Raw genomic sequence first — 26,813 nt, forward strand, 5'->3', positions numbered from 1 at the left:
ATTTATTATGACAGTGACTAAAAACACATCACGAGTTCCTCCTTGAAAAGGTATAACAGTTGTTAGAAACACAACTGAATCACAGTCTTAAAAAGGTACAAACTGAATAACTTACTTCATAATGGACATTTTTAGCAGAGTTTGAGTGTCAGGAATATGTAAAAGACAGTGTTATTAAAAATTTATACATACACTACTCATATGAAGATGGCCACTCAACTGGCACATCAAAAGCTTTTAGGGCAATAAAGATGTGGCTATCATATTTTATTTGTTACTTTATTTTTTGCTTGAATTAGCACATCACAACAGAATTTATAAATGTGAAACATCAAAGGATCACACTCTGAATAAGACAATAACAATACTGTGGAATATAATCCATACAACATATCACAGATTATTCTCTGCTGACAGCACCACTTAAATACTAGACATAAGCAACATAGAATTTGGTCCACCTTTTTGACGCAGTTGAATAGAGCTATAAAATAGGGAAATTTCATAAACTGATCACAATGAAATTGTGAAATGGTTTCTTCTCATTTTTTTCCTATGTTTCTCTCATATAAACAACATTCATAATATTTTGAAGACAACAGTGATCACAGACGTATAATAATTTGTGTGCATGACTGAAATAGTCATATTAAATAGTAAACATTTTCTACACTGATTTTGCTGTTATACACAAATGGAAATGCACTGAAGAACATCACCCAATATGAAATAGTTCTAAAACAGATAATATGTGTGCACAGGAGGTGCAGTAATTATTTTTTGATACTTGTCCTACATGCAACTGAGTAACATGACAACATGCAACAAAGTCCTTTATTTAATGGTGCCTAATTACACAAAGAGACCAGCTGAGTCCGCATTTCCATTGTGCACAGATCACATATGCCTCTGCAATGTCAAGAAGGCAACAAAAATTGTCTATTCTGCACTCTGTGGCACTGAGCATGGACAAGTAGTGGAGTTGCAGATGGACAGTTAAATACTGAGCACAAGAACAAAACGTGTGGGTTGTGAGGAATCAGTGCTGGAAATGGTGGGAAACAGAAACTTCTCACAACAGCCAAAACCTATCAGTGCAGTCTCAATACATTACAAAAGTCTGTACAAGAGGGTCATAAAGGCCTCCCGATCTACTGAACTGAAACTGGCAGAAATCTCAGTCACTATGCACCTCAAAGGTATGCTTGAATTTACAGTAAGTTTTCTGTGTTTTTTGGCACTTATGCTCTTGACATCAGTTCATTTGCACATTTATTAACACTCACTTTCTGGAAGTGAGCCAGTATTTTCACATTTAATTGGAACCTTTCTCTTGACATTGTGCTACGTACATGAACAACAAATAATAACTTGGTGGAAGTGAATTACATCATCACATTCCTTTAGCATTTTTTCCCTTGACATTACTTCAACAACAATAATATATCTGATGGTGTCTATCAAGAGTAAACTGGAAAAATGAATGGAAGTTTCAAAGTGACATCACGTTCATCTCCAAGTCAGCATAAAGTGGCTAGGAAAACTTATGTTCACACCCAGCATTCAAGCCATACACTAGTAATTAAGTAGTAAATTAGAAAATCATATGAAATTAGATATATATCCTAAATACCTTGAGCATAAAATGATACATTATTCAGTATCCTGTTACTTCTGTCCTTCAACAATATCTGGACCTTGTGTGACAATCTTTCAGCAGCATCCCAATACTGCAACAGTGCTATAATATGCTTTTCACAGACTGCCACAATGAAAACAGTACACTAATTACAATGTGTACATAAGCGTTTAAGAAGTCATTATTCCCATGCCACACACATGAATAGAACAGGACAAAACCTTAACATGAGGTACAATGGGAAGTATCCTCTGCCATGCACTTCACTGTGGTTTCCTGATTATAGATGTAGACATAGATGTACTACTTCTACCCTGGTCCCTGGCTCTATTGAGTTAATGAGACACAGTTGGGTGACACCTAACCTCCAATTTATGCCCACGAACAACAGTCAACCTGCCATGCCAAAATGTGCAACAAGGATACATTTGTGCAAGATATTGCACAATGGATTATTTGCTTTGCACGATACATTAGGGAGTTGCTCTACATGCTACTAAAATATTGTTATACATGTCAAATGCATTCTTTATTTTAATCAATATTAAATACTGTTGCCGTTATCTTGTAACCAACTTTGGCTTTGAATGTTCTTCAGTGTATTCCATCAGTGTATTTACAAATGTTACATATTTGTTTCCATTTTGAGATCAATAGTAAACAAGCATTCATCAATACTAAGAACATCAATTACATGACATCTCTCACAACAACTTATAGAAACTCTAATGTTCAGATGTTCAAATAATTCACTGAAAACATTACAATAACAACAACTTTCTTTTTATAATGATGTGTTTGATGTTCAATCTACCAAAAATATACAAATGATAAGCAGAATTTAGAGTGTAACAGTCAGTTTGTTTCCACTATACAATGTACGGTAAGGCACTATAGAAAAAATAGTATGCACAGGTACAGTTGCTGGCAGTATCTCCTCAAACTGGTATATATTACTAGGAAAATATCAATAAATGGTGTCTGTTCCTGCTCAACAGGTATCAAAATGTACTGAACTCAAAGTGGATGGAACCTTACTATAAATAACTCATAATGAAGCATGTACCAGTAACTATGTTTTAAAGGAAAAGTGTCATGAGAATACAAAGCAGATAATGAATGGGAGGGAAGTCTTCGCATGTGTAAGTGTATAATACTGGAGAGTGGGAAGTTACAGAGACTGCAAGATAGCTGCATATGCAATGTTCATCTATGAAAAGCTTCAGTTTCAAGAAAGATCTAGCACAAAATTACACAAATAATATTACCATTTTTATGTACCAGTAAGATGCTAGTACAATGAGAGAAAAGTATGGGAAATGAACTGAGTTCAGAATTTCTTTACGTCTCAGGTAAGAGATCTCATGAGAAGGACGAAGCCAACATGGAGAGACAAACAGCCTAGGATGAAAATTCTTAACATTCAACATAGAGTCAAATGACCATTATACACACAGAGAATAAGATCAGGTTTGAAGACATAGTGAATTAAGACATGGGCTCCAAAGAAGGTATTCTATAGAAATGGAAGAAAAATATGATGATTAAAAATGGAGAAATGCTGGTTATTAGTAAAAATTTATCATCTACCATACAATAGAAATTTATAATCAAACCAAGCGGCAATATCCTAAAATATAAGACTGCATCTTCATCAGTTATAAGCTTCGTAACATTTTGAATAAAATTTTCAGAAACTTCAGTATGGTATGTGGTTCCTAATTTAGGGATTGTCACTTTTACTTTCCATAAGAAAAGAAATGTGAATTATGATAATGCTTACCAAAGTAGAAACTATTTTGCCATTTTATATCTTGGGGGAGAGGGAGAGGGGGGAGGGGAGAGAGAGAGAGAGAGAGAGAGAGAGAGAGAGAGAGAGAGAGAACACTGAGGAGTTCTTATCATGAGAAAAGACACAAAAAGGAAAAGGGGGACAATTTAAAGTCACCATTACACCTACAGACCATTCAGTGACAACAGAACACAAACTCAGTTGGACATGGATTTTGCAGCAGGCACATAAAATGGAAGTGGAGAGGACTTCACGTAACATAACATATAGCTCTCAAGTCAGATATAAGAAAAGGGACTTTGGATAAAAGGAAATTTATCTCTATGCTAAACTCTTTTGTTGCACTAGTGACCACACTTTATGAACTATCATCTTATCTCAACATTGTGTATATAAAAACCAATAAATTAAAAAGCATTTATTTCAAGCCCTTTATGTTTCTATAATTTTAAACCTTGGCACAAAATATATTTTCATGATTTTTCTCTTTAGAATATATGATAATAACAGTTGTATTATAGCAGAAATGTTGAGGAAAACAGACTGTGCAGGGGGAGGTGGTGGGGCCATAGTAGGAGGGACTGATTAAGTGCCTTCCCACACAAACCTTCCACTCAACTTTTAACTTTTCTACTTCACACTGCATCATCACTTGTAACTAATCGTTATTTTATCCTTGGAGTATGACGGATCTTTCACTGCCCCTCTGTATTCTCTTCTTTGTTCTGAATGTTTCTCTAAGCAGTTCCCCACACTGGCCTTACATGTACTCACATGTTCCACTCAAGCAATATCTTTTCTGGCCCTATCTTTTTTATCTTGTCCTATTCCTCTTCCCCCACAGCACACACCTTCCATTTCCCCCCCACATCCAATCTAGCCAACATCAGTGTTTCTGCTATTTGGATTAGTACTCTCATAAATACTATGTTCCAGCCCATGTTTAATGTTGACACTTCTATTAGCTCCCTTACTGCATAAAATTATAAAAGAATCTGAACTGTTGACTGAAAAATACAATTAGGGGAAGAAGCTGACACCTGGGGAAAAAAGCTGCCTGCACCACTTAATCAATATGTATTATAAAAGACAAGAATATATTAAGGAAAGTTAGATAAATTATGGCAGATATTTTAAATCAGACTTCCCATAATTAATTTTGTTAATGTGGGACTCCCTCAACCATACTGGTTAACACATTCTCCCAGTTTCTCTCTCAACAAACACTGAAGTGGTTAACTCAAAGAAAACTATGTTGGTTTCAAAATTAATATGTTTTGGTACCAATGTGTACCATTTACCAAACTGATTCAACTCCGAATCAAACAATAACTGTAGTTATTAAGAGCAGTTATACGAACCATTTACATTCGTATCAACCAGTTAAAGAAGGTTGTAAGCAAATAAATGGCAAACTGATCCATTGTTTTTTGTGTCAAATACATGTGTCACAGACATCAAAAAGTACTCTTACAGGAAATTTGCTTTCTTCCATTCATATAATTTACAGTAAACAGGCTAGAATTAAATATTTGAGATGAAGTTAATATGTTGGTAGCGAAAAATATCAGAAACAGAAAAATAACTACTGAACCTATGTTTCTTTAACCAAAACATGCATTGGGATTCAAACAGAAGAAAATATAGTGTTATTAGAAACCAGAAAGGAAACAGTAAGTTAGCATGACACCAAAATGACAAGATATGCATTTGGTACAGTATATAAAAAGGTCAAAACAATAAATTCACATATGCAGTTCTACTTCTACATGTTTCTGCTAGCATTGTGAAAAGCATCTGTACAGAATGTGGCTTCTTCATTCTTGCCAGATACTTCTTTCACTTTTACAATATGTAATGTATGGCAACAACACATTTTCCACACTGATAAATTATAGCTGGATAGATTACAAAATCTGTTTTCAAACATGAAGCTGCACACTTTTACCAAAACAAAAAATACATGTAAATCCAAGAACAATTACACCCAACATTGTTTACCCTATGCAGGAAGAGAAAACAGCATCCAAACCTTTTAGCTCAGACTAAAAATAAATAAATGCAAAATTGAGCACCCTTCATTAGTAATTATATCAATGGATATCAGTCTTTTAGAGATCAAATATCAATAGTGCAACTCATGCAGAAGATTAACCTGTCAATTTTTTATTTAGCACTTTAGAAAAAGGAACTGATACACGTATGCACTCATGCAAGCTACTTATTTTCTTCAGTGTATGTTTTGTAAGCAAGTGACAACAAGCACACCCATTGAGTTCACAGTTGAAAACTGAAAATAATTACATTTACATAGTTACCGTCTCCAGTACATTACTAATCATCAAGTTGTCCTCATTTTCATACAATGGGTAAACATTTAAACTAAATCCAGTGTCAATAAACAATGAAATTGTCAAGCTAGCTATTTGAAGTAAAGTCAACCTATTACCATGTGAAGAGAGACCACACAGAACGTAACACACTAATTATTTAACTATAACGTATGTACTTTTCAAGTTCACACTGTTGTGTCAAATATCGATTATATAGCTTCTTTTCTTTTTATATGACTCATGAGAACAAATTGATGAGGAGTACTACCAAAATTCAATGAGGCCCAACATTGTCCCAATTTGCTAAAGCTTTGAAATCAATATTTTCAAACCTCCACTTCTGTGTTAAAGATGCACCATCACACTTGGTAACATACATTTTTAGACTACCTGGATCACAGTCCAAGCACCGTGGATTTCCTCCATGCACAAGCCACTGGTTCACCTAAATGAAAATTTGTTATGTTTCAGTTTAGTGAATTTATTTTATTGGCTGCAAACAGTAACTACAATTGAGAGACATGAAAGGTGTCAAAGATTTGACCCAACTTTTGGTCCCCAAGGTATTCAAAATGAAACTTTCTCTGCTACCTGCGTTTGAATAAGTACACACTCATCTCCATAAGTTAAAGGATCTTTGAGATCCACAATACAGTAGAAGCACAGCATATCGGTAGAGAGATTATGACACACCAGTTGTCTATACTTTCATTAGTCAGTAAATAGAGCTCTATGAGAGTGTTAAGTGCCACCAGTATTTATGAATGCTATACCATGGTATGTATAATAGGCAGTCTGATCAACAGATAATTTATGAAGCATGGTGATAAAGTATGCACTGAAAGATGCCCTGCCAACATTGTTACATGTGCTAATGCTACAAGGTATACTGGAAAACCACATACGGGTTGCAAGTGGTACTCACCAAGTGTGGTGTCTCTCCACTGATGGCATACGGAAAACCAGTATGAGTTGTGACGCTCTCAAGTAACAATACAAAATACACAGTAGCTCCCTAAATAGCAATCAGCTTGACCAGCATGGCTTATGGTAATGGGTGACTTTCACTTCTCAGCTTATTTTGCACTGAAAGTGGATGGTACCAGCTCTGCTGGCCACACAAAATGTCATCCAAATGTATTCACTATGGCATCCTGCATCCCCATAACTCAAATAATGTGAACCAAATGGATGCAACACACTAGACAAGTAGAACCACTATTGCCAAGGGATCTACCCAATAGGCTATAGTGAGTATACTAAGTGGTCTTGTATTGGTCATACCATTTTGGTCATGTGATTTGTGTGTGTTGTAACACCACAGTTCGGTGTGGACACTATCATAACATCTTTTTGTGGAACTTAAAGATCCCTTAAGATATGGTCACAAATATATTTAAATAATGAACTACCTACAGACAAAGAAACAGAAAAAAGTATATCAACTGAGACACCTGATTAAATTTATCTCAATAACTGACAACTTTCAAGTTTTTCAACAGATTCAAACAACAAATTTGAAGAGCTAAAACTTTAAAAAAAAGGAAAAAATCCAGGATGGAATTAGCAATATTATGAGAAGGAAAGTTGCTACTCATCATACAGCGGAGAAGCTGAGTCGCAGATAGGCACACAAAAAGACTCTCACAATTAAAGCTTTCGGCCATTGGCCTTCGTTCACAATAGACACACATATGTGCGCACACGCACACCCATACACACACACTCACAAAAATGCAAAACTGTGGTTTCAGTTGCCTGAGCCTGCAGTCACACGCGCACGTGTGTGTGTGTGTGTGTGTGTGTGTGTGTGTGTGTGTGTGTGTGTGTTGTTGATGAAGGCAATGGCTGAAAGCTTTACTTGTGAGAGTCTTTTGTGTGCCTATCTGCGACTCAGCATCTCCACTGAAGCTAAAACAAAATAGCTGAAGCTTGAACTTGAATTAATGGCTTTTACAGGTAAGTGACTGAGGAACTTACAATGCTGCCTGTTTTACACTGACCAAACAGGCATGAAGGCACAGGAAAGAATAATGGATGGAAAGTTTACATGGGCAACAAGAAAATTTCTTGACCTGGAATGGACGTGGGATAGATATTAAATAAGTTTTCTTTTTGTTGCCTTGGTACATGTTGCACAATAACAAAAGTCAAGTATCAATTTCAATTGGTTTATGCTGCTTTCAAAGTAGTTGTGCTACGAGTGTGTCACTGAAAACTGATAATGTCACATCATCATAGACTACTTTTATTTGTTAAAGAAAATCATACACACACCACAAGCTGCATTAGAAATATTTACTTGCCAAAACCAGTTTCATCAACAACACAAATTTATCTAAAGACAAGTCTAACATTTAATTTTCCGTAATTATGAACTAGGAAGAAGAATTAAAAATGATCAATGGGCCCACCAGAGGCTGTAGAAGCAGTTTAGTTTAGCGTATACTTCTGAAGATGACGCATATGAAAGGTGGCACAAAACTGTAGCCTCAGATGAAACTTTAAAAAGTGCACAATAAAGTATGGGAAATAGTAATTAAAGTTGTATGTAATAGTTATCAACATCAGCATACCAAAAGAAAGACATAGTACATTTTATGTGGAGAATTAACTATAACATAGCTCTGTGCAGTATGTGTACAGCATGTCTTACATATGAACCAAACTTAGATGCAAAATTGATTTCTCTGAAATGTGTGGACCATTTTACATAGAATCCACTAATTCTGTGCAGCATTACTGTGGAGAAGATGTGGGTCTACTGCTTCACACCATTACTGAAATAGCAACCAAAGCAGTGAGTGGAAGCTAGAGTCCCTACACCAATAAAGGCAAAATTGGTTTACTCAATCATAAAAGATGATGGCCTGTTTTTTATTGGATACAAAAGCAATTCTTCTTACTGATTATCTTGCAAAGAGAAAAGATTGGCCCGCAAATATTACGCAATACTTCGAGACCAACTGGATGGAAAACTATGTGTTTCGGTAATAAGAAAACTAAGGAATTTGAAGAAAAATCTATCGGAATATCCATCCTACTAATCATAGTTATTTTATAAATCTTGTATAACAGCACTCAGGCATGGAATCCACACACTGGAAAACATTGGAGACTTTTATTTACCAATTTTTAATGAGTCTTTCAACTTCAGGTTGAGATATTTTTGCCTTACCTTCACACTGCAGTAAGGTTGACATTGGGGGGAAATGCTGAGGAAAGGTAGTGCTTGGAATTACTTACATACAAGGAAATAAAAATAAACAGGGTGCACTATCTAAGTAGTGTGCAATGAGATGGGAGTTTGGGCTGGATGGAAAGCACGCTTGGATATCCAAAGCAGTTAAGATGACCTCAAGCATAAATAGGGAAATACAGATTCAAATCCCAGTCCTGCAAAAATTTTCTCATGTTGACAATCAGAGTGGCTACACAAACCTGGAAAAAAAATTCCTGGGAATTCTATATATGAGAAGCTCGTGATAAATTAATGGTGAGCAGGGAGACAGTAACTTTTCTTTCCTCTCAGCTGAGCTATATACCAGCCATAAGCAGTAATGTAACTGCAGTTATTAACATTGATAATATATATATATATATATATATATATATATATATATATATATATATATATATATATATATATATATATATATATATATACACCTAAAAACAAAGGTGATGTGACTTACCAAATGAAAGTGCTGGCAGGTCGACAGACACACAAACGAACACAAACATACACACAAGCTTTCGCAACAAACTGTTGCCTCATCAGGAAAGAGGGAAGGAGAGGGAAAGACGAAAGGATGTGGGTTTTAAGGGAGAGGGTAAGAAGTCATTCCAGTCCCGGGAGCGGAAAGACTTACCTTAGGGGGAAAAAAGGACGGGTATACACTCGCACACACACACATATCCATCCACACATATACAGACATCATGTCTCCTTGTGTCTGTATATGTGTGGATGGATATGTGTGTGTGTGCGAGTGTATACCCGTCCTTTTTTCCCCCTAAGGTAAGTCTTTCTGCTCCCGGGATTGGAATGACTCCTTACCCTCTCCCTTAAAACCCACATCCTTTCGTCTTTCCCTCTCCTTCCCTCTTTCCTGATGAGGCAACAGTTTGTTGCGAAAGCTTGAATTTTGTGTGTATGTTTGTGTTCGTTTGTGTGTCTGTCGACCTGCCAGCACTTTCATTTGGTAAGTCACATCACCTTTGTTTTTAGGTATATTTTTCCTTCGTGGAATGTTTCCTTCTATTATAACTATATATATATATATATATATATATAAGGCAGGGCCACATGTGAAACTACACATGTCATTTATCAACTGACATGCCTGCACTGCACAGCCTTTTACATCGGCATGACAACAACTAAACTGGCTGAGCGCATGAACGGACACAGACGAACTGTCCGCCTAGGAGATGCCCAATACCCAGTAGCGGAGCATGCCCTGCAGCATAATTCTAGGAACCTAGGAACCTGCTACACTGTATGTGCCATTTGGCTTCTCCCACCCAACACCAGTCCCTCTGAACTGCGGAGATGGGAACTTGCACTCCAACACATCCTTTCATCCCGCCATCCCCCTGGACTGAACCTACGTTAAACAACCTCACTCCCATTTACTCTTCAGTCTTCTCCTCTTTCCCTTTCCTCTTAGCCATTCACGCATCTTTTCATCCTGCATAGTTGTGTTTATCTTTATACTATATACCTCTTTACTTCTGTATGCATCCTCTTTGGTTTGAAGCTGGCACAGTACTTACAGTAGAATATCTTTGGCTTCCCTCTGACAACCATGCCTCCATCCTTGCTACCCTCCCTATTTTCCTTTCCCTGTTGCTTCATAACCTGGGTTGTGAGTAACTGAATCTCCTTTCCCTTCTTCCCTTTCTTTCCCCTCTCTCCTCCCTGATGAAGGAACATTTGTTCCGAAAGCTAGGAACATAAATTTTCGGTTTTGTTTTGTGTGTATCTATCGGCTGTACTGAGCTGAGGTAAGTACTGGCCAGCCCCTCTATCTCTTTGTTAGTATATATATAAAAAGAAAGATGATGAGACTTACCAAACAAAAGCGCTGGCAGGTCGATAGACACACAAACAAACACAAACATACACACAAAATTCTAGCTTTCGCAACCAACGGTTGCCTCGTCAGGATAGAGGGAAGGAGAAGGAAAGACAAAAGGATATGGGTTTTAAGGGAGAGGGTAAGGAGTCATTCCAATCCCGGGAGCGGAAAGACTTACCTTAGGGGGAAAAAGGACAGGTATACACTCGCACACACACACATATCCATCCACACATACACAGACACATGTCTGCTTGTGTATATGGTTATAATAGAAGGAAACATTCCATGAAGGAAAAATACACCTAAAAACAAAGATGATGTGACTTACCAAATGAAAGTGCTGGCAGGTCGACAGACACACAAACGAACACAAACATACACACAAAATTCAAGCTTTCGCAACAAACTGTTGCCTCATCAGGAAAGAGGGAAGGAGAGGGAAAGACGAAAGGATGTGGGTTTTAAGGGAGAGGGTAAGGAGTCATTCCAATCCCGGGAGCAGAAAGACTTATCTTATGGGGAAAAAAGGACGGGTATACACTCGCACACACACACATATCCATCCACACATATACAGACATCATGTCTCCTTGTGTCTGTATATGTGTGGATGGATATGTGTGTGTGTGCGAGTGTATACCCGTCCTTTTTTCCCCCTAAGGTAAGTCTTTCCGCTCCCGGGACTGGAATGACTCCTTACCCTCTCCCTTAAAACCCACATCCTTTCGTCTTTCCCTCTCCTTCCCTCTTTCCTGATGAGGCAACAGTTTGTTGCGAAAGCTTGAATTTTGTGTGTATGTTTGTGTTCGTTTGTGTGTCTGTCGACCTGCCAGCACTTTCATTTGGTAAGTCACATCATCTTTGTTTTTAGGTATATATATTTTAAAATTTGTGATTTATAAGACTCGGTCAAATTTAATTTCAATGCTAGGTTAAAAACTCAGAATCCCCTGAGATTTTATGAAATTCCTGAGATTTCCCAGATTTTCCAGGTAAAATGTAATTCCCAAAAACTTCCAGGTTTTATGGAAGATTCAGCAGCCTGCCTTTGTTTTCATTTCAATGCCCAATTGTGGCTGATGTCAGGATTTATTTCATTTCATCAAAAACAAAACAGCTCAATCTACATGGACCATGATGTAAGGATACTGTGATTGATATTCTTGCCAGCATGCTATCTAGCAGCAGGTGCTAACTGGTGACACTTAGCTTCTAAAACTTTCTGTAGGTTCCCGCCTTTTACGGAGAATACTTTGTGGCACTGGCAATGTGAGTCAGTAACGGGCGTGTGAAGCCAGTAGTGGGGCAAACTCAGTAGAGTGAACATGTAGTGAAAGAGTCAAGGGAAAGAAATACAAGGAATTGAGATAAAAGTGGTTAAAAGAGTACTACAAAAAGAATTTCATTGAAACAGGAATGTTGAATAGTCCATGGCTTCTTCACAGCAGATGATCTATCTACTGGCAATACACCACCCCCATTGTCATCCAGGCTTGGGAATGTTACCCACTGACATTCTGCCCTTTTGAAAACACTTAAACCTCTCACAGCACTGTAGGCTTGGATAAGAAAGTTTTAGCAAGTCTGACAAGCAGCTTGTGCATGTGCTCACTTCACTGGCTACAGCTCACTTACTAAAGGTCAAAGCAAAACTTGGCAAATGGCAGTTTGCTGTCTAAAGTTGCTGTTATGTGCACTTTGCACTCCCTATTCTGGTTGGCAGTCTATTTCAAAAGTTTGGTTTCTACTCTTTGAAGATGAATAAATTAAGTTAAAGGACATCATCTTTTGTGACTGATTTTGCAGAAAATTATTACAGTTATGCCAAGTACAAGTAGGCAGTAGTTTTATGTTTTGTGCCATTGTGGCTCAAATAACTCTTGCACCCAATAGTCCAACAACCAGCCATCAGCATCATGGTCAGATCTCTTAACAATTATGGGGCTGAAACCTTACAAGTGATCACTGTGTCACAATGCAATTTTCAAATTTAATTATCACAGAAAGGAACTATACTGAACTCTGCAAGGCAACAGTAGGGAACATACCGCTTACGAGAACAGCAACTGTTACTGACACATGCAGGAGAAGTGCTGTATGGGTGAAACAGTGAAAACTATCATTAAGCAGGAAAGAAGATGGATTATGGTGGTATACACATCACAACACATCAATGATGGCAGTGCAGTGAGCTACATTCTTCTCATGCAGAAAAATGTTTAAGTGTTGCAAACAGCTTTACTAGTGTAGCGAGTCGCATGTGACATTGCTGCTGTAGGCATTGTTGAGCAGAAGAGCAGTCTGCACGTGTGTGGTGAATAAACTAATGCACTACATAAAACAGTGAGAACCAATGTAATGAGGTTAAAGAAATAGCAGTCATGGAGAAAAATACTGAGACAAGTAGTGAAAGTAATTCTAATATAACAACAAAAACAATGAATTTTTACAAAATAATTTGTCCTCCTCATCCCAGGTAGTGAGTCTCCCCTGACCCGCAAATCTGGTTAACTTTCCTGAGAACTACCCTTTTCCCTAGACCTCTCCAGTTGTTTTCCTTCACTCCTCTTCCTTTCCCTTCAACTCTTCCGTCTGAAGAAGGAGCCACTGGCTCTGAAAGCTTGCCTAAATACAACCCTCTTTTATGTGTGTGTTCTGCCACTGCTTAGTGAGTTGATTTTTTATCCATGCAGTGCAAAGAATTCTAAGTTATACAAGTTGGGAACTAAAATAATCGTGGCCAAGAGGAAGATAGATATAGATTCAGGAATCACACAATTGTTGGGAATAGTGCAATAGGAAAACACTGTGGAAGGGAAAGACAGTACTGCACCAATTTTATGACAGAAGCAAAAAAACTTACAAAATAAAGGAAACAAGATAGAACAGGTATCTAAACAGCCAAATACAGAAAGCCAAGGACCTTTAGACATGCAGACACACTCAAACAATAATGGGTAAGATAGAGGAAAACACTTCCTACTTGAAAGAAACAGAGAACAGAATACATGAAAACACAGCTTGAATGGATACTAGACACCTTGATGAAAAGATAGAGGAAACCACATTTAAAATGAGGCACACAAAACTTGGCAAGCAGACTTAATCATCAAGTGGAATGAGTGGATTGAAAAATATGAGAAATGGAGTAATGTATATGAAATAAGAACTCCACTGGTTGAACAGTTGCAATAGATTGCATCAACAATTATAGCCAGTTCAGCACACAGCTGATCTCTGCACAAGACAAGGTAAAAAAATGTAGCAAAAAAGATAACCGAAACTGGTGAAAGTGGTGATGCAGAAATTGACAAGGTCAAAATGGGAATAACGACTGCAGGCACTATGACCATTAACAATAACAACACTGGTAACTTCATAATGGATATTTTAGAGAAAGAAGCTGGAAGCCTCAAGACAGGAGTAAACAACATAGTATTAACTGGTTTGGAAAAATATAAGCTTTCAATAGGGGAGAAAGACTATACTCAATGGCATTTATGCACAGGCTTACTAGAGCGATACGTGAAAAACGGGAAGAAACAAGAAAGACAGATTCCACAACGTGGCAGATGGAAGAAGGAGCAGCCAATTGGGCAGATTCCCTCAACCCACAAGCAGAGGTCTTCAGAGGTGGGACCAACTATTTGAAACTATCTGTATGGTGATGTAGGTTAGGATTCCAGGTATCACACCCTGCATCAATTCACCTTGGTAGGCCCTTGTTTGCTAGTAATCAATGGGAGTGGAAGAATATGGAATTTCATGTGATATTCTAGAGCCTTAAAATCGATTACAAAATACATAGTAGTGTTGTGGTGTAATGGATAAGGTACATTCCTGATGCACATAAGGTTGTGGGTTTCGATCTTGACAGCTGTTTTACATATTTTTATTTTAAAATCTTTATGGAAATGATTTTGATCATTTTTTTGTTCAATTAACTGTTTTAAATGTTATTTTATAAATTTCCAATCCTTTGTCACATCATTTTAATGTTCGTATTAACTATATTGTTCGTTCTTATTTAGTCATGAATAAAGAAGAACTGGAACTGGAATCTCTGTGCATGTTATTTTTATTATTTTTATTTACTCTATCTATCATAATATTTAAATGCTTGAAAATATTGATCTGTTAGTAAAAAGAAAAAGAGAGACAGACACAAAACAATCTATTTATATTGACTGTTCTACATTATCTTTTTTATAGTAATCACTATATAGACAATTAATCGTTATACAGTCATTTTTCCCTGAGGGTATGCAGCTTTACTGTATGGTTAAATGGTGATGGCATCCTCTTGGATAAAATATTCCACAGTTAAAAAGAGTCCTCCATTCGGATCTCCAGCCAAGGACTACTCAGGAGGACACGGGTTATCTTTAGAAAGAAAACTGGCATTCTATGGATCGGAGTGTGGAATGTCAGATTGCTTAGTCGGGCAGGTAAGTTAGAAAATTTAAAAAGAGAAATGAATAGGTTAAAGTTAGATATAGAGGGAATTAGTGAAGTTCAATGGCAGGAGGGACAAGACTTCTGGTCAGGTGAATACAGGATTATAAATACAAAATCAAATAAGAGTACTGCAGGAGTAGTTTTGAAATAAATAAAAAAATAGGAGCATGGATAAGCTACTACAAACAGCATAGTCAGTGCATTATTGTAGCCAAGATAGACATGAAGCCCACACCTACCACAGTAGTACAAGCTTATGTGCCAATTAGCTCTGCAGATGATGAAGAGATTGAAGAAATGTATGATGTGATAGAAAAAAAGAAAAGAAAATATTCAGATAGTTAAGGTAGGCGAAAATTTAATAGTCATGGGGAACTGGAATTCAATAGTAGGAAAAAGAAGAGAAGGGAAAGTAGTAGGTGAGCATGGACTGGGGGTTAGGAATGAAAGAGGAAGTCGCATACTAGAATTCTGAACAGAGCATAACTTAATCATAGCTAACACTTGGTTTAAGAATCATGGAAGAAGGTTGTATACATGGAAGAGGTCTGGAGACAATGGAAGGTTTCAGATAGATTATATAATGGTAAGACAGAGATTCAGAAACAACATATTAAATGGTAAGACATTTCCAGGGGCAGATGTGGAGTCTGATGATAATTTATTGGTAATGAACTGCAGATTGAAACTGAACAAACTGCAAAAAGGTAGGAATTTAAGGAGATGGGACTTGGATAAACCAAAAGAACCAGAAGTTGTAGAGAGTTTCAGAGAGAGCATCAGGGAACAACTGCCAAGAACAGGGGAAAGAAATACAGTAGAAGAAGAATGAGTAGCTTTGACAGATGAAATAGTGAAGGCAGCAGAAGATCAAGTAGGTAAAAAGACAAGGTATTGCAGAAGAGATATTGAATTTCAAACAATGGAAAATCCAGGATGGGATGTATAAAAATGCAGTAAATGAAGCAGGTGAAAAGTAGTACAAACGTCTCAAAAATGGGATCAACAGGAAGTGCAAAATGGCTAAGCAGGGATGGATAGAGGACAAATGTAAGGATGTAGAGGTATAAATCATGAGGGGTGAGGTAGATAGTACCAACAGGAAAATTAAAGAGATCTTTGGAGAAAAAAGATCCACCTGTATGGATATCAAGAGCTCACATGGAAAACCAGTCCTACACAAAGAAAGGAAAGCAGAAAGGTGGAAGGAGTGTATAGGAGGTCTATAAAAAGGTGATGTCCTTGAGGGAAATATTACAGAAATGGAAGAGGACATAGATGAAGATGAAATGGGAGATATGATACTGCACGAAGAATTTGACAGAGCACTGAAAGACCTAAATCAAAACAAGGCACCGGGAGCAGACAACATTCCATTAGAACTACTGATTGCCTTGGGAAAGCCAGCGATCACAAAACTGTACCATCTGGTCAGCAGGACATATGAGACATGTGAAATACCATCACACTAAAAGAAGAATAAACTAATTCCAATCCCAACTATCAGTTTAATAAGTCACGGCTGCAAAATACTACCTAGAATTCTTTACAGACGAATGAGAAAACTGGTAGAAGCCTGCCTCAGGGAAGATCAGTTTCGATTCTGCAAAAATGTTGGGACAAGTGGGGCAGTACTGACCCTATGACTTACCATAGAAGATAGATTAAGGAAAGGTAAACATAGGTTTCTAGCATTTGTAGACTTAGAGAAATCTTTTGACAATGTTGACTAGAATACTCTCTTTCAAATTTTGCAGGAGTCAGGGGTAAAAAAAAGGGACCAAAAAGCTATTTACAATTTGTACAGAAACCAGATGGTGGTTATAAGAGTCAAGGAGCACGAAAGGGAAGCAGTGGTTGGGAAGGGAGTGAGACAGGGTTGTAGCCTATCCTCGATGATGTTCAGTCTGTATATTGAGCAAGCAGTAAAGGAAAGAAAAGAAAAATTTGGAGTAGGAATTAAAATCCATGGAGAAGAAATAAAACCTTTGAGGTTTGCCAATGACATTATAATGCTGTCAGAAACCACTGGGGGTCTGGAAGAGCAGTTGAACTGAATGGGCAGTGTCTTAAAAGGAGGGTATACAATGAACATCAACAAAAGCAAAAGAGAATAATGGAATGTAATCAAATTAAATCAGGTGATGCTGAGGGAATTAGATTAGGAAATGAGACACTTAAAGTAGTAGACGAGTTTTGCTACTTGGGGAGCAAAATAACTAAGGACCATCTAAGTCGAGCATATATAAAATGTAGACTGGCTATGGCAAGGAAAGCGTTTCTGAAGAAGAGAAATTTTTTAACATCAAGTGTAGATGTAAGTGTTACAAATTTTTTTCGGGGAGTATTAGTATGGAGTGTAGCCATGTATGGAAGTGAAACATGGACAATAAACAGCTTACACAAGAGCATAGAAGCTTTCGAAATGTAGTGCTACAGAAAACTGCTGAAGATTAATTATATGGGTAGATCACGTAACTAATGAGGAGGTACTGAATAGAATTCAGGAGAAGAGGCATTTGTGGCACAACCTGACTAAAAGAAGGGATTGGTTGGTAGGAAACATTCTGAGATATCAACAGATCACCAATTTAGTATTGGAGGGAAGCATGGAGGGTAAAAATCATACAGGGAGACCAAGAGATGAATACACTAAGCAGATTCAGAAGGATGTAGGTTGCAGTAGTTACTTGGAGATAAAGAAGATGGCACAGCATAGAGTAGCGTGGAGAGCTGCATCAAACCAGTCTCTGGACCGAAGACAACAACAACAACAACAACAACAACAACAACAAGTCCTTTAAAACACAAACTCTTGCTGTACTATGGACAAAATTATGAAGATGAAAATTTAAGCAAAAAAAGGACAACAAATAAAACTAAATTCTAACAACATTAGGAACAGAAATAATGGGTACAATAAAATGGATAAGAATACAAAATGACAAAACAGAATAAAATAAATAAAAGTTAATACACAAAACTGTAAGTAAAATCACATGCTCAAAGATTCCAAATTAAAGAAATAATAATAGGAAGATAAAATAAGAGTAAATGAAATAGTCACTACAATCATTAAAATAGCATAACAAAGAATTTGAAATCTCTGAAAATCATATTTAAACCAATTAATTGAATAAAAATGATGATCATAATCATCCTGACACAGATCTGAAAATTAAAAAAATTAAAGTGTCCTAAAAGATTCAAATCGACAATCTTCCATACAGCAGGGACATACTTTACCCACTACACCAGAATGCTGCTCTGTGTACCGTAACCAAATTTAGGCTCTAGAATATCGCACAAAAATTCCAGATTTTTTTTCTGGCAATTACTCACAAACAGGACCCACCAGGGTGAATGGCTGAAGGGTGAGATACCTGGGACCTTAACCTACACCACATTAAAACTTTGGCCACCCACTGGGGACCTCTTCTTGTTAGACTTTGAGTATGATGAGTCTGAAAATGCCTATGTAGAGAAATAATGGTCACAGGACATGGAAGAAGTCAAGAATGAACTGAAGTAAGAGAATGGGTTGCTGGTAAGTGGATAAAGGATGGAAAAGACCCAGCATGGTTTAATAATGAAATTTGGCAGATGCTGAGAAAGCAGAGGCTGTTGCACCCTCTCTCTGTTCAAAAGGGAATGCATACATGAAGACAAGCAAAGGTAACTAGAGATTAGTGCATCTGTGAAAAGATCTATGCGTAAAGCATAATACAACTACCACCATCACACCTTAACAAAAAATCCGGCAGAGAACCCAAGAAAATTCTGATTGCATGTAAAATTGCTAAATGGGTCTAAAGCTTCCATTCAGTATCTTTTTAACCAGTCTGGTGTGGCACTCGAAGACAAGCAAATTAAAGCTGAAGTTTTAAATTTCACGTTCATGAAATTGTTCACAAAGGAGAATTGTACACACATGCCTTCATCTGACCATCGGACAGACTCCTGTATGACAACATAGTAATAAGCATACCTGGTGTACAGAAACAACTGAAGGATTTGAAAGCAAATATATCACCATGTTCAGATGGAATCTCCGTTCGATTTTAAAAAATAGTACACTATGGCATTGGTCTCTTACCTAGCTTGCATTATCGTGAATCTACTGCCCGGTGCAGAGTCCCAAGCGATTGGAAAAAAGTGCAGGTGACTCCAGTGTATAAGAAAAGTAAAAGGACAGAAAATAACAGACCAAAATCCCTAACTTCTGTTTGCTGTAGAGTCCTTGAACATATTCTCAGTTCAAATACATTAAACTTTCTTGAGACTGAGACACTTATGTGCACGAATCAGCATAATTTTAGAAACGATCGCTTGTGCAGAGCTCAATTTGTCCTTTCTCACATAACATACTGAGAATTATGGATGAAGGGCAACTGGCGGATTCCATATTTCTAGATTTCCAGAAAGCAGTTGACACGGGGCACCATTGCAGGCTATTAGAGAAGGTACGAGCATATGGAATACGTTCACAGACATGTGAGTAGTTCAAAGACTTGTAAATAATAAAATCCAATATGTTGTCCTCAACGACAAGTGTTCATCAGAGACAAGGATGTTGTCAGGAGTGTCACAGGACCGATGTTGTTCTCTATATACATAAATAACAGGATGGGCTAATTATGCTGTGGTGTAGAGTAAGGTGTCAAAGCTGAGTGACTGTAGGAAGATACAAGACAACTTAGACAAAATTTCCAGTTGGTGTGACGAATGGCACCTAGCCTTAAATGAGGAAAAATGTAAGTTAATGCGCATGAGTAGCAAGATCAAACCTTTAATGTTTGGATACAGTAATACTAGTGTCTGCTTGACACAGTCAACTCATTCAAATATCTGGACATAATGCTGCAAAGCGATATGACATGGAACAAGCATGTGAGAAATGTGATAGGGAAGGGGAATGATCAACTCTGGTTTATTGGGAGAATTTTAGGAGTGATTCACATGTAAAGGAGACCGCATATAGGATACTGGTGTGACCTATTCTTGAGTTCAGAGATGGGCTGCTAGATTTGTTACCGGTATGTTCAAACAACATGTAAGTGTTACGGATATGCATTGGGAGCTCAAATAGGAATCCCTGGATGGAAGGTGACATTCTATTCAAGAAACACTATTGAGAAAATTTAGAGAACAGTACCTGATGCTGACTGTCGAAACGATTCTACTGTTGCCAACATACAGTGCGCATGAGGACCACGAAGAAAGATACGATAAATTAGGGCCCACATGGAGGCATGAGGCATATAGACAATCATTTTTCCCTCGTTCTATTTGAGAGTGGAACAGGAAAGCAAATGACAAGTAGTGGTACAGGTTACCCTCCGCCACGCACTGTATAGTGGCTTGTGGAATATCTATGTAGATGTAGATGTAGCTGACAAGATAAAAAAGTCACCAGAATTAAAAATATTTTTAGGTCATGTCAGTGGGAGAGAAAATGGTAATAAGATGGGTATTGAACAGAGTACCGGCATGATGGGAAGAGATGTCTCATTGTGTGATGGTCAAAAAGGAGGAGCAAACAATGATGATGATGATGATGATGATGATGATTACTGATTTTGGGAAAGGGACCAAACAGTGAGTTCATCAGTTCCATCGGATTAGGGAGGGACGGGGAAGGAGGTCAGCTGTGCCCTTTCAAAGGTATCATCCTGGCATTTGCCTGAGCGCTGATAACCTCGCTGTTGTGCGCCCTAAAACACTAATCATCATCATCATCATTTGCCTGAAGTGATTTAGGGAAATGAAGGAAAAATTAAATCAAGATGGCTGGACACAGGTTTGAGCTATCATCCTCTGAAAGTGAGTCCAGTGTGCTACTACTGTGCCACCTCGCTCCATAGGAGCAAGCAAAAATGGTCTTATAATGTCTAGAAAAAAGAATGCAACAAGAAGGCCCTGATGGTAATAGGGACAATGGGGGCACAAACAACTAAAATCACAAATGGGGAGATGAAGGGACAGTGCCAAAGTGTTGAATGTTGGATGGCAAGATGGCAGAGGCAGCTGCACATGGGGAAATTTCTTTGGTCAGGGCAGCAGCAGAAGTGGGCACAATAACAGCATCTGAGAATGTTTTCGCCCACTCGAATTGGAGACAAGGCAACTGATGGTGAAGCAACATATGACGACAGCAACAAGAACTGGAGATGGCAAGGCAGAAACTTTAGACATGAGAAGGGGAAACATTTCACACTGAAAGGAAAGAAAGAAATGCACAGACCCTGACATGAAAAAAGTACAGATAGAAACAGGAAACAGGTAAATATAGATCAGTTTTGGCTGGGCCCTGACCTAGAACTAGTAATGATGGGAAAACTGTGTCATTAAGAATGATAAATATGATAAGACATAATGCAGAAGTGAAATATGAGCAGAGGAATTAGTCAATTATATGCATAATGATGCAAAGCTATTAGTGAATAGTATTGAAACAAGTGACAGTACAGTGATTTATGTAAATTGTAATGCTATGGATGGTACTACAGTCTAGTCAGTTAAAGAAAATGTTATGGGTATGGAGGAATTATGACCAACTCAGAGGAAGAAGAAGAAAATAAAAAGATGATGATCCAGAAGCATCACAAGATATGGTTTCAGAAGTATCAAACACTTCTAATGCTGAGCCACTGAGTGACTTTGTAATTTTATCTGAAGCAGAGGCGATGTGCATGCAGGAAATGGATGGGTACAACAGCAAAAAGGCAGATATGTGGATGCTGCCTCAACAGCAGCATTTGCTGAGCCAGAAGCTGTAATTATAAAAGAAACACAAGATACAAATGAGAACAAGGCAAATTCATGCAAATTAGATGTATATAAGCAGAACATTGCACCTCCAGAATCAGATCTGGCTGAAGTTAAAGAGTAGGTGTAATGTTTTAAATGAAAACATGCTCAGTGCCAAAATTGTTTTTATTAATAACAATTACTTGTTTTGTATTTGTACGGCATCATCAGATTATCTGGAGGCAATGGTACAAAAATTAATATAACAAAACGGTAAATAGAATGAGGCAGGATTCTAAGCTGTGCAGTCATGCATACAAGGGTCATCAATATATGCATGAACTCGTGTAAAAATGTAATGAGATATTATCCATCCATCAACTGCTGCTGAAGTGCATTAAATAAGAATAACAAGTGTGTGGATATAACATCCGGTCATCAAATGTCTTATCAAATACATGAAGGACCTAAACAGGGAGTAAAAGCAGTAAAGTAAAATTCATCAAGATTAATGGTGGGTGGTGGAAGAAATGGAAATTTAAAGAAGATAAAATACTAGACCAGTTAAGCACCTTATGAGCATTAAAGCAGGCTGAGTATGGTGTACACATCTTATCAGTGAAATTCTATTAAGCCAGTCATCTATAGAGAAACAGTTAGCAAACCTAAAACCTATTGCAGTTACCCATAACAACAACCCAGCAACAGCTGATGCTTTGTACAAACAAACGTCATCACCAAATGAATCTAAAATCTCACTAGGCTTGTCAGTCTCCAATACGAAATTTATGAAGATGGCTTGTCAGTCTCCAATACGAAATTTATGAAGATCCAATTTGTAGGAAACCTGTCATATAGCCTAGCTAAGCTATTTAAGAAGCAGGGCACACAAGCTATTTTTTCATCAATTAACAAAGTTCAAAACAGTTATACCCATAACAAACAACCACGCAAAGACAAATACACAGGCTCTGGTGTATATAGAATTGAGTGCAATGACTGTGATGCATTATATACAGGGTGAACCAGAAAAATGTTTACAACTAGATTTAATGAGCACCTACTGAAAGAGAGAGCGCAAGTTAAGCATCACTCAGCCTCTGCTGAACACCTGAATTCAAGTGGCTATCAGCCTCCAACATGAGCGTGCTGCATACCACCCACAAAAGGAAGAAGATGAATTTCTTAAAAAAGATGGATATCACCAGACATTCATGTGGCAGTAAAGAAAGGTTACGGAACAATCAATTGTTTAGTAAAAACCACTCTTTTAACGATGTACTCATGCCACTTACTACGTCTCTCCCATAATATTGCTTACTTCCAGATCTGGTCAGGATAATCTTTACCATTCTTTCTTCTACGATAATGCGAATTTTTGTCTTAGGATTTATTCTTTTATCTCCATGATTTACATAAAAAATCAAAACTTTTTACAATGGATTTACAATAATATTGTGGAAAGGACAGATTTGTTCTCAGCATACAGAGGAGATGTTATTTAGCAGACAGGCACAAAGAAAACTGCTATAAATGGGAGCTTTTGGCCAAAAGGCCTTCTCATATATAGAAAAAATACACACACATTCATGCAAGCAATGGCTATGTATATGTGCCTGTATGTGGGCATTGTAATTAACAAGGGGACCCTCCATACTGTAAATCACAGATTTTGATGCACTTCAAATATGTTGTAGAGGAACTTAACCTGAGTACCTGGCTATCCGGTTTTTTAGCGATGGGCCTTGGTTTTTGAGAAAAATCAATATTGAAGTTCATTGCGTGCTTTGTATGCCTGTAACATTATATATATTCCGAGCAAGTCAGCGTAATGCAGCGGTAAAGGTCGACGGCTACAATGCTGGGGGTACCATGTTCGAGCCCTGGTCTTGTACACCCCCCCCCCCCTCCCCCCTCCGATTCCACGAACCTTTCTTAAGTCTCTCAATAGTTCTCCGTTCTCCATTTATCAAGGCGAGTTCCACCCAGTTTTACATCCTTTTTCCCTCGGTATAGTATCAATTTATGTTTCAATCGAGAAACTCTGTGAGATTGCAGACTTTTCAAGTTCCATTTAGGATGAGCTGCTGCAAGAGCGACTGCTTTTTCCTTGAAGGACAGAGGCACATAATCTATTGGTTCTGGCGCGACTCTTCGGGAACATAATCGCCATCGTCCTCTATCCCCATACATGCAAAGTGAAGGGTTTTATTTTATTTATTTTTTTTTTTTTTTTCATTTGTCCAAAAGAGAAAATATTCATAAAAAAGTAAAACTTACCACATCATATTCTCCCAATTCATCTTCTTCATTGAAATCTATCAATTCATCATCAATAATGATCTGTCTTTCAGCCAAGACATCCTGTATTGTGATACATATCTCATTGCCAATTGCAATGGAATTGGCAGAGATCACACTAGGCGGTGTATTCGTTACGAGATTCAAATCTCGCAGTAGATTTTCCGCATATTTAATGGCATTTGTGATTTCGCCTTTTGATTCTTCGCTCAACTCCTCTACTTGTGGATCTTCTTCTGGCTGCACTATTGCAGAAACACTTGGTTCTTCCATTTCACAGAATTTTTGTAACACACGGCACTGTGTGTGAGCAACTGATGCTGTACTTACATGCGAACGTAAAGGAATACAACTCACATCCTCATTGGCCGCAACTAGGAGTTGGGGTTCCCGTTACAGCTAACGATATTCACAGGAGAGGGGACAATAATGGGCGGAGATCGATTTCAGGTAATACAAGAAGTGAGTCTTGTACGAACATTTGGAACTCCAACTGCGAACCACAAATGGAATGAATATTTGAAAAAATTAATAACTGAATATCTTTATAATTTCGCACACCTTACACTGTTTGTTGATATTCTTTCAACAAAAAAAAAAAAATTGAAAAATTCGATCGATTTTGATAAAAAAAAATAATAACAAAAAAGTACACGAGCGGGATTCGAACATGGTACCTCAAGCGTGGTAGCCGTGAACCATTACTGCTGCACTACTCTGACTTGCTCAGAATATATGTAATGTTCCAGGTATACACAGTGCACAATGAACTTAAAAATAGATTTTCTCAAAAACCACGGCCTATCGCTAAAAAACTGGATAGCCAGGTACTCAAGGTAAGTACCTCTACAACATATTTGAAGCACATCAAAATCCATGATTTACAGTATGGAGGGTCCTCTTATAAGACAAAAGTGGTTAATAGCATACTGGGAAGAGTATCAAGTTGAACTGGAATGTTGAATCATCTGTGGCATCTTCAGAGTGAATGATTTTTGGAATTTGTTAGTTTAATCAAAATGAATGAGCGATATATAGTTAGGTGTTTTTCCATTGTTTGAAAATGAATAAATTAAGTTAAAGGATGTCATTTTTTATTGCAGAGGAACCTTACCATGTTTATGATTAATTTTGTAGCAAATAATTACAGTTCGTCAGGTTCAGATAGGCAGTAGTTTAGTGTTTTGTGCAATAGTGGCTAACATAAGTCTCTCACCCTATAGTCTAATAGCCAACCATTAGGATCACAGTCAGATCTCTTAAAAATTATGGGGATGAGAGCTTACTACGTAATAAAAACTTTTACATCTGTATTGCTGAATTCAGGTATAGAATGCAGGTATAGAATGCAGGTATAGAGGAAATGTTCTCATCCCATGAAATCCTTGTGGTTGTTACTTTTGTAAATACTGAAATACAGATGGAGATCTGAATCTAATTCTGCAAATATAAGTTCATGTTCAAAGTTGTTATCAGTGGGCCAACTTGCTAAGATGTAGAGAAGAAGTTGTAACAACAACAACTGTACATATTATAAATTTTTTTCTTTCTGAATTTCGAGAGATTAATGTAAGCAATGTTTTGAATTTCTTTTTCTTTTCGTGTCATGTTAAAGAAACTGTGAGCAACTTTCGAAATGAATATTATTATTTATGTTAGATTTCAAGTAATGTGGTAATCAAAGGGAAGTGTATTTAATGTTAAAACTAATGTGAGATGTGAAAATTGTATTTATACGCTTGGTCCATACGTAGGAAAGGTATTAATATATGTGTAGTAGAAAACCTGTGGTGAATACCCTACCTGTAGGGGAGCGGGAAAAGGTGGAGGCAGGCGAGCGCGGGAAAACGCACACTGGCGCGGTTCGGCACAACGGGCTCAGTATTACAGTCGGAGTTGGGCATCGGTCAGAGGAACACGTACCGTATCGAGGAGGCTATCCAGGAAAAGTGGATTCCATTGAGCCTCGGATGTGCTGATTCCGACGACTACATGGCATGGCTATATTCTTAGGCACAAAATTGGAAAGATTACGACGCTAAGAAGAAGGAAAGTGCCGATGCAGTGAGAGCCTTAGCCGTGCTTGCATGTGTGCTGTGCTTCTCGCTATCTCGTTGCCCGCCATCCGCCGCACCGACATGCACAGGTCAAACATTTATTTCATCTTTAGAATTGTATCTGTGTGGACCAGTGTCAAAACTGTTTCTAACTGTACAATAATAACGTGACTTTTACCAGAATTGCCTCAGCCATTACTTATCCTGATCACTGACCTAGACAGGGTCCTTACCACATATTGTGCAACCCGAGTATCCCGAACTGAAAGTTTAAAGTTAGTGTTAATGAGAATTATTAGCAGACAAATCTATGCTATAAAGAAGTTTAAAGTTCTGTGTGTTAATGCAAATGTTAGTAAAGAACAACAGTTTGATTAAATTGGAAGATAAATTTTT

At 37.6% G+C, this 26,813-nt stretch overlaps 1 protein-coding gene across 1 annotated transcript in view; it reads right to left on the minus strand.

Moving 5' to 3' along the window:
* Nucleotides 1–5,425: 5,425 nt before the first annotated feature.
* Nucleotides 5,426–26,813, minus strand: part of LOC126094728 (N-acetylgalactosaminyltransferase 6) — a 159,436-nt gene continuing 138,048 nt past the window's right edge. Inside the window, exon 12 of the mRNA XM_049909276.1 lies at nucleotides 5,426–6,209. Coding sequence (XP_049765233.1) covers nucleotides 6,039–6,209 — 171 coding nt within the window. The 3' untranslated portion in view covers nucleotides 5,426–6,038. The remainder of the gene's footprint in view (nucleotides 6,210–26,813) is intronic.

The sequence above is a fragment of the Schistocerca cancellata genome, chromosome 8 (assembly GCF_023864275.1).
Source record: "Schistocerca cancellata isolate TAMUIC-IGC-003103 chromosome 8, iqSchCanc2.1, whole genome shotgun sequence".
NCBI lineage: Eukaryota > Metazoa > Arthropoda > Insecta > Orthoptera > Acrididae > Schistocerca > Schistocerca cancellata.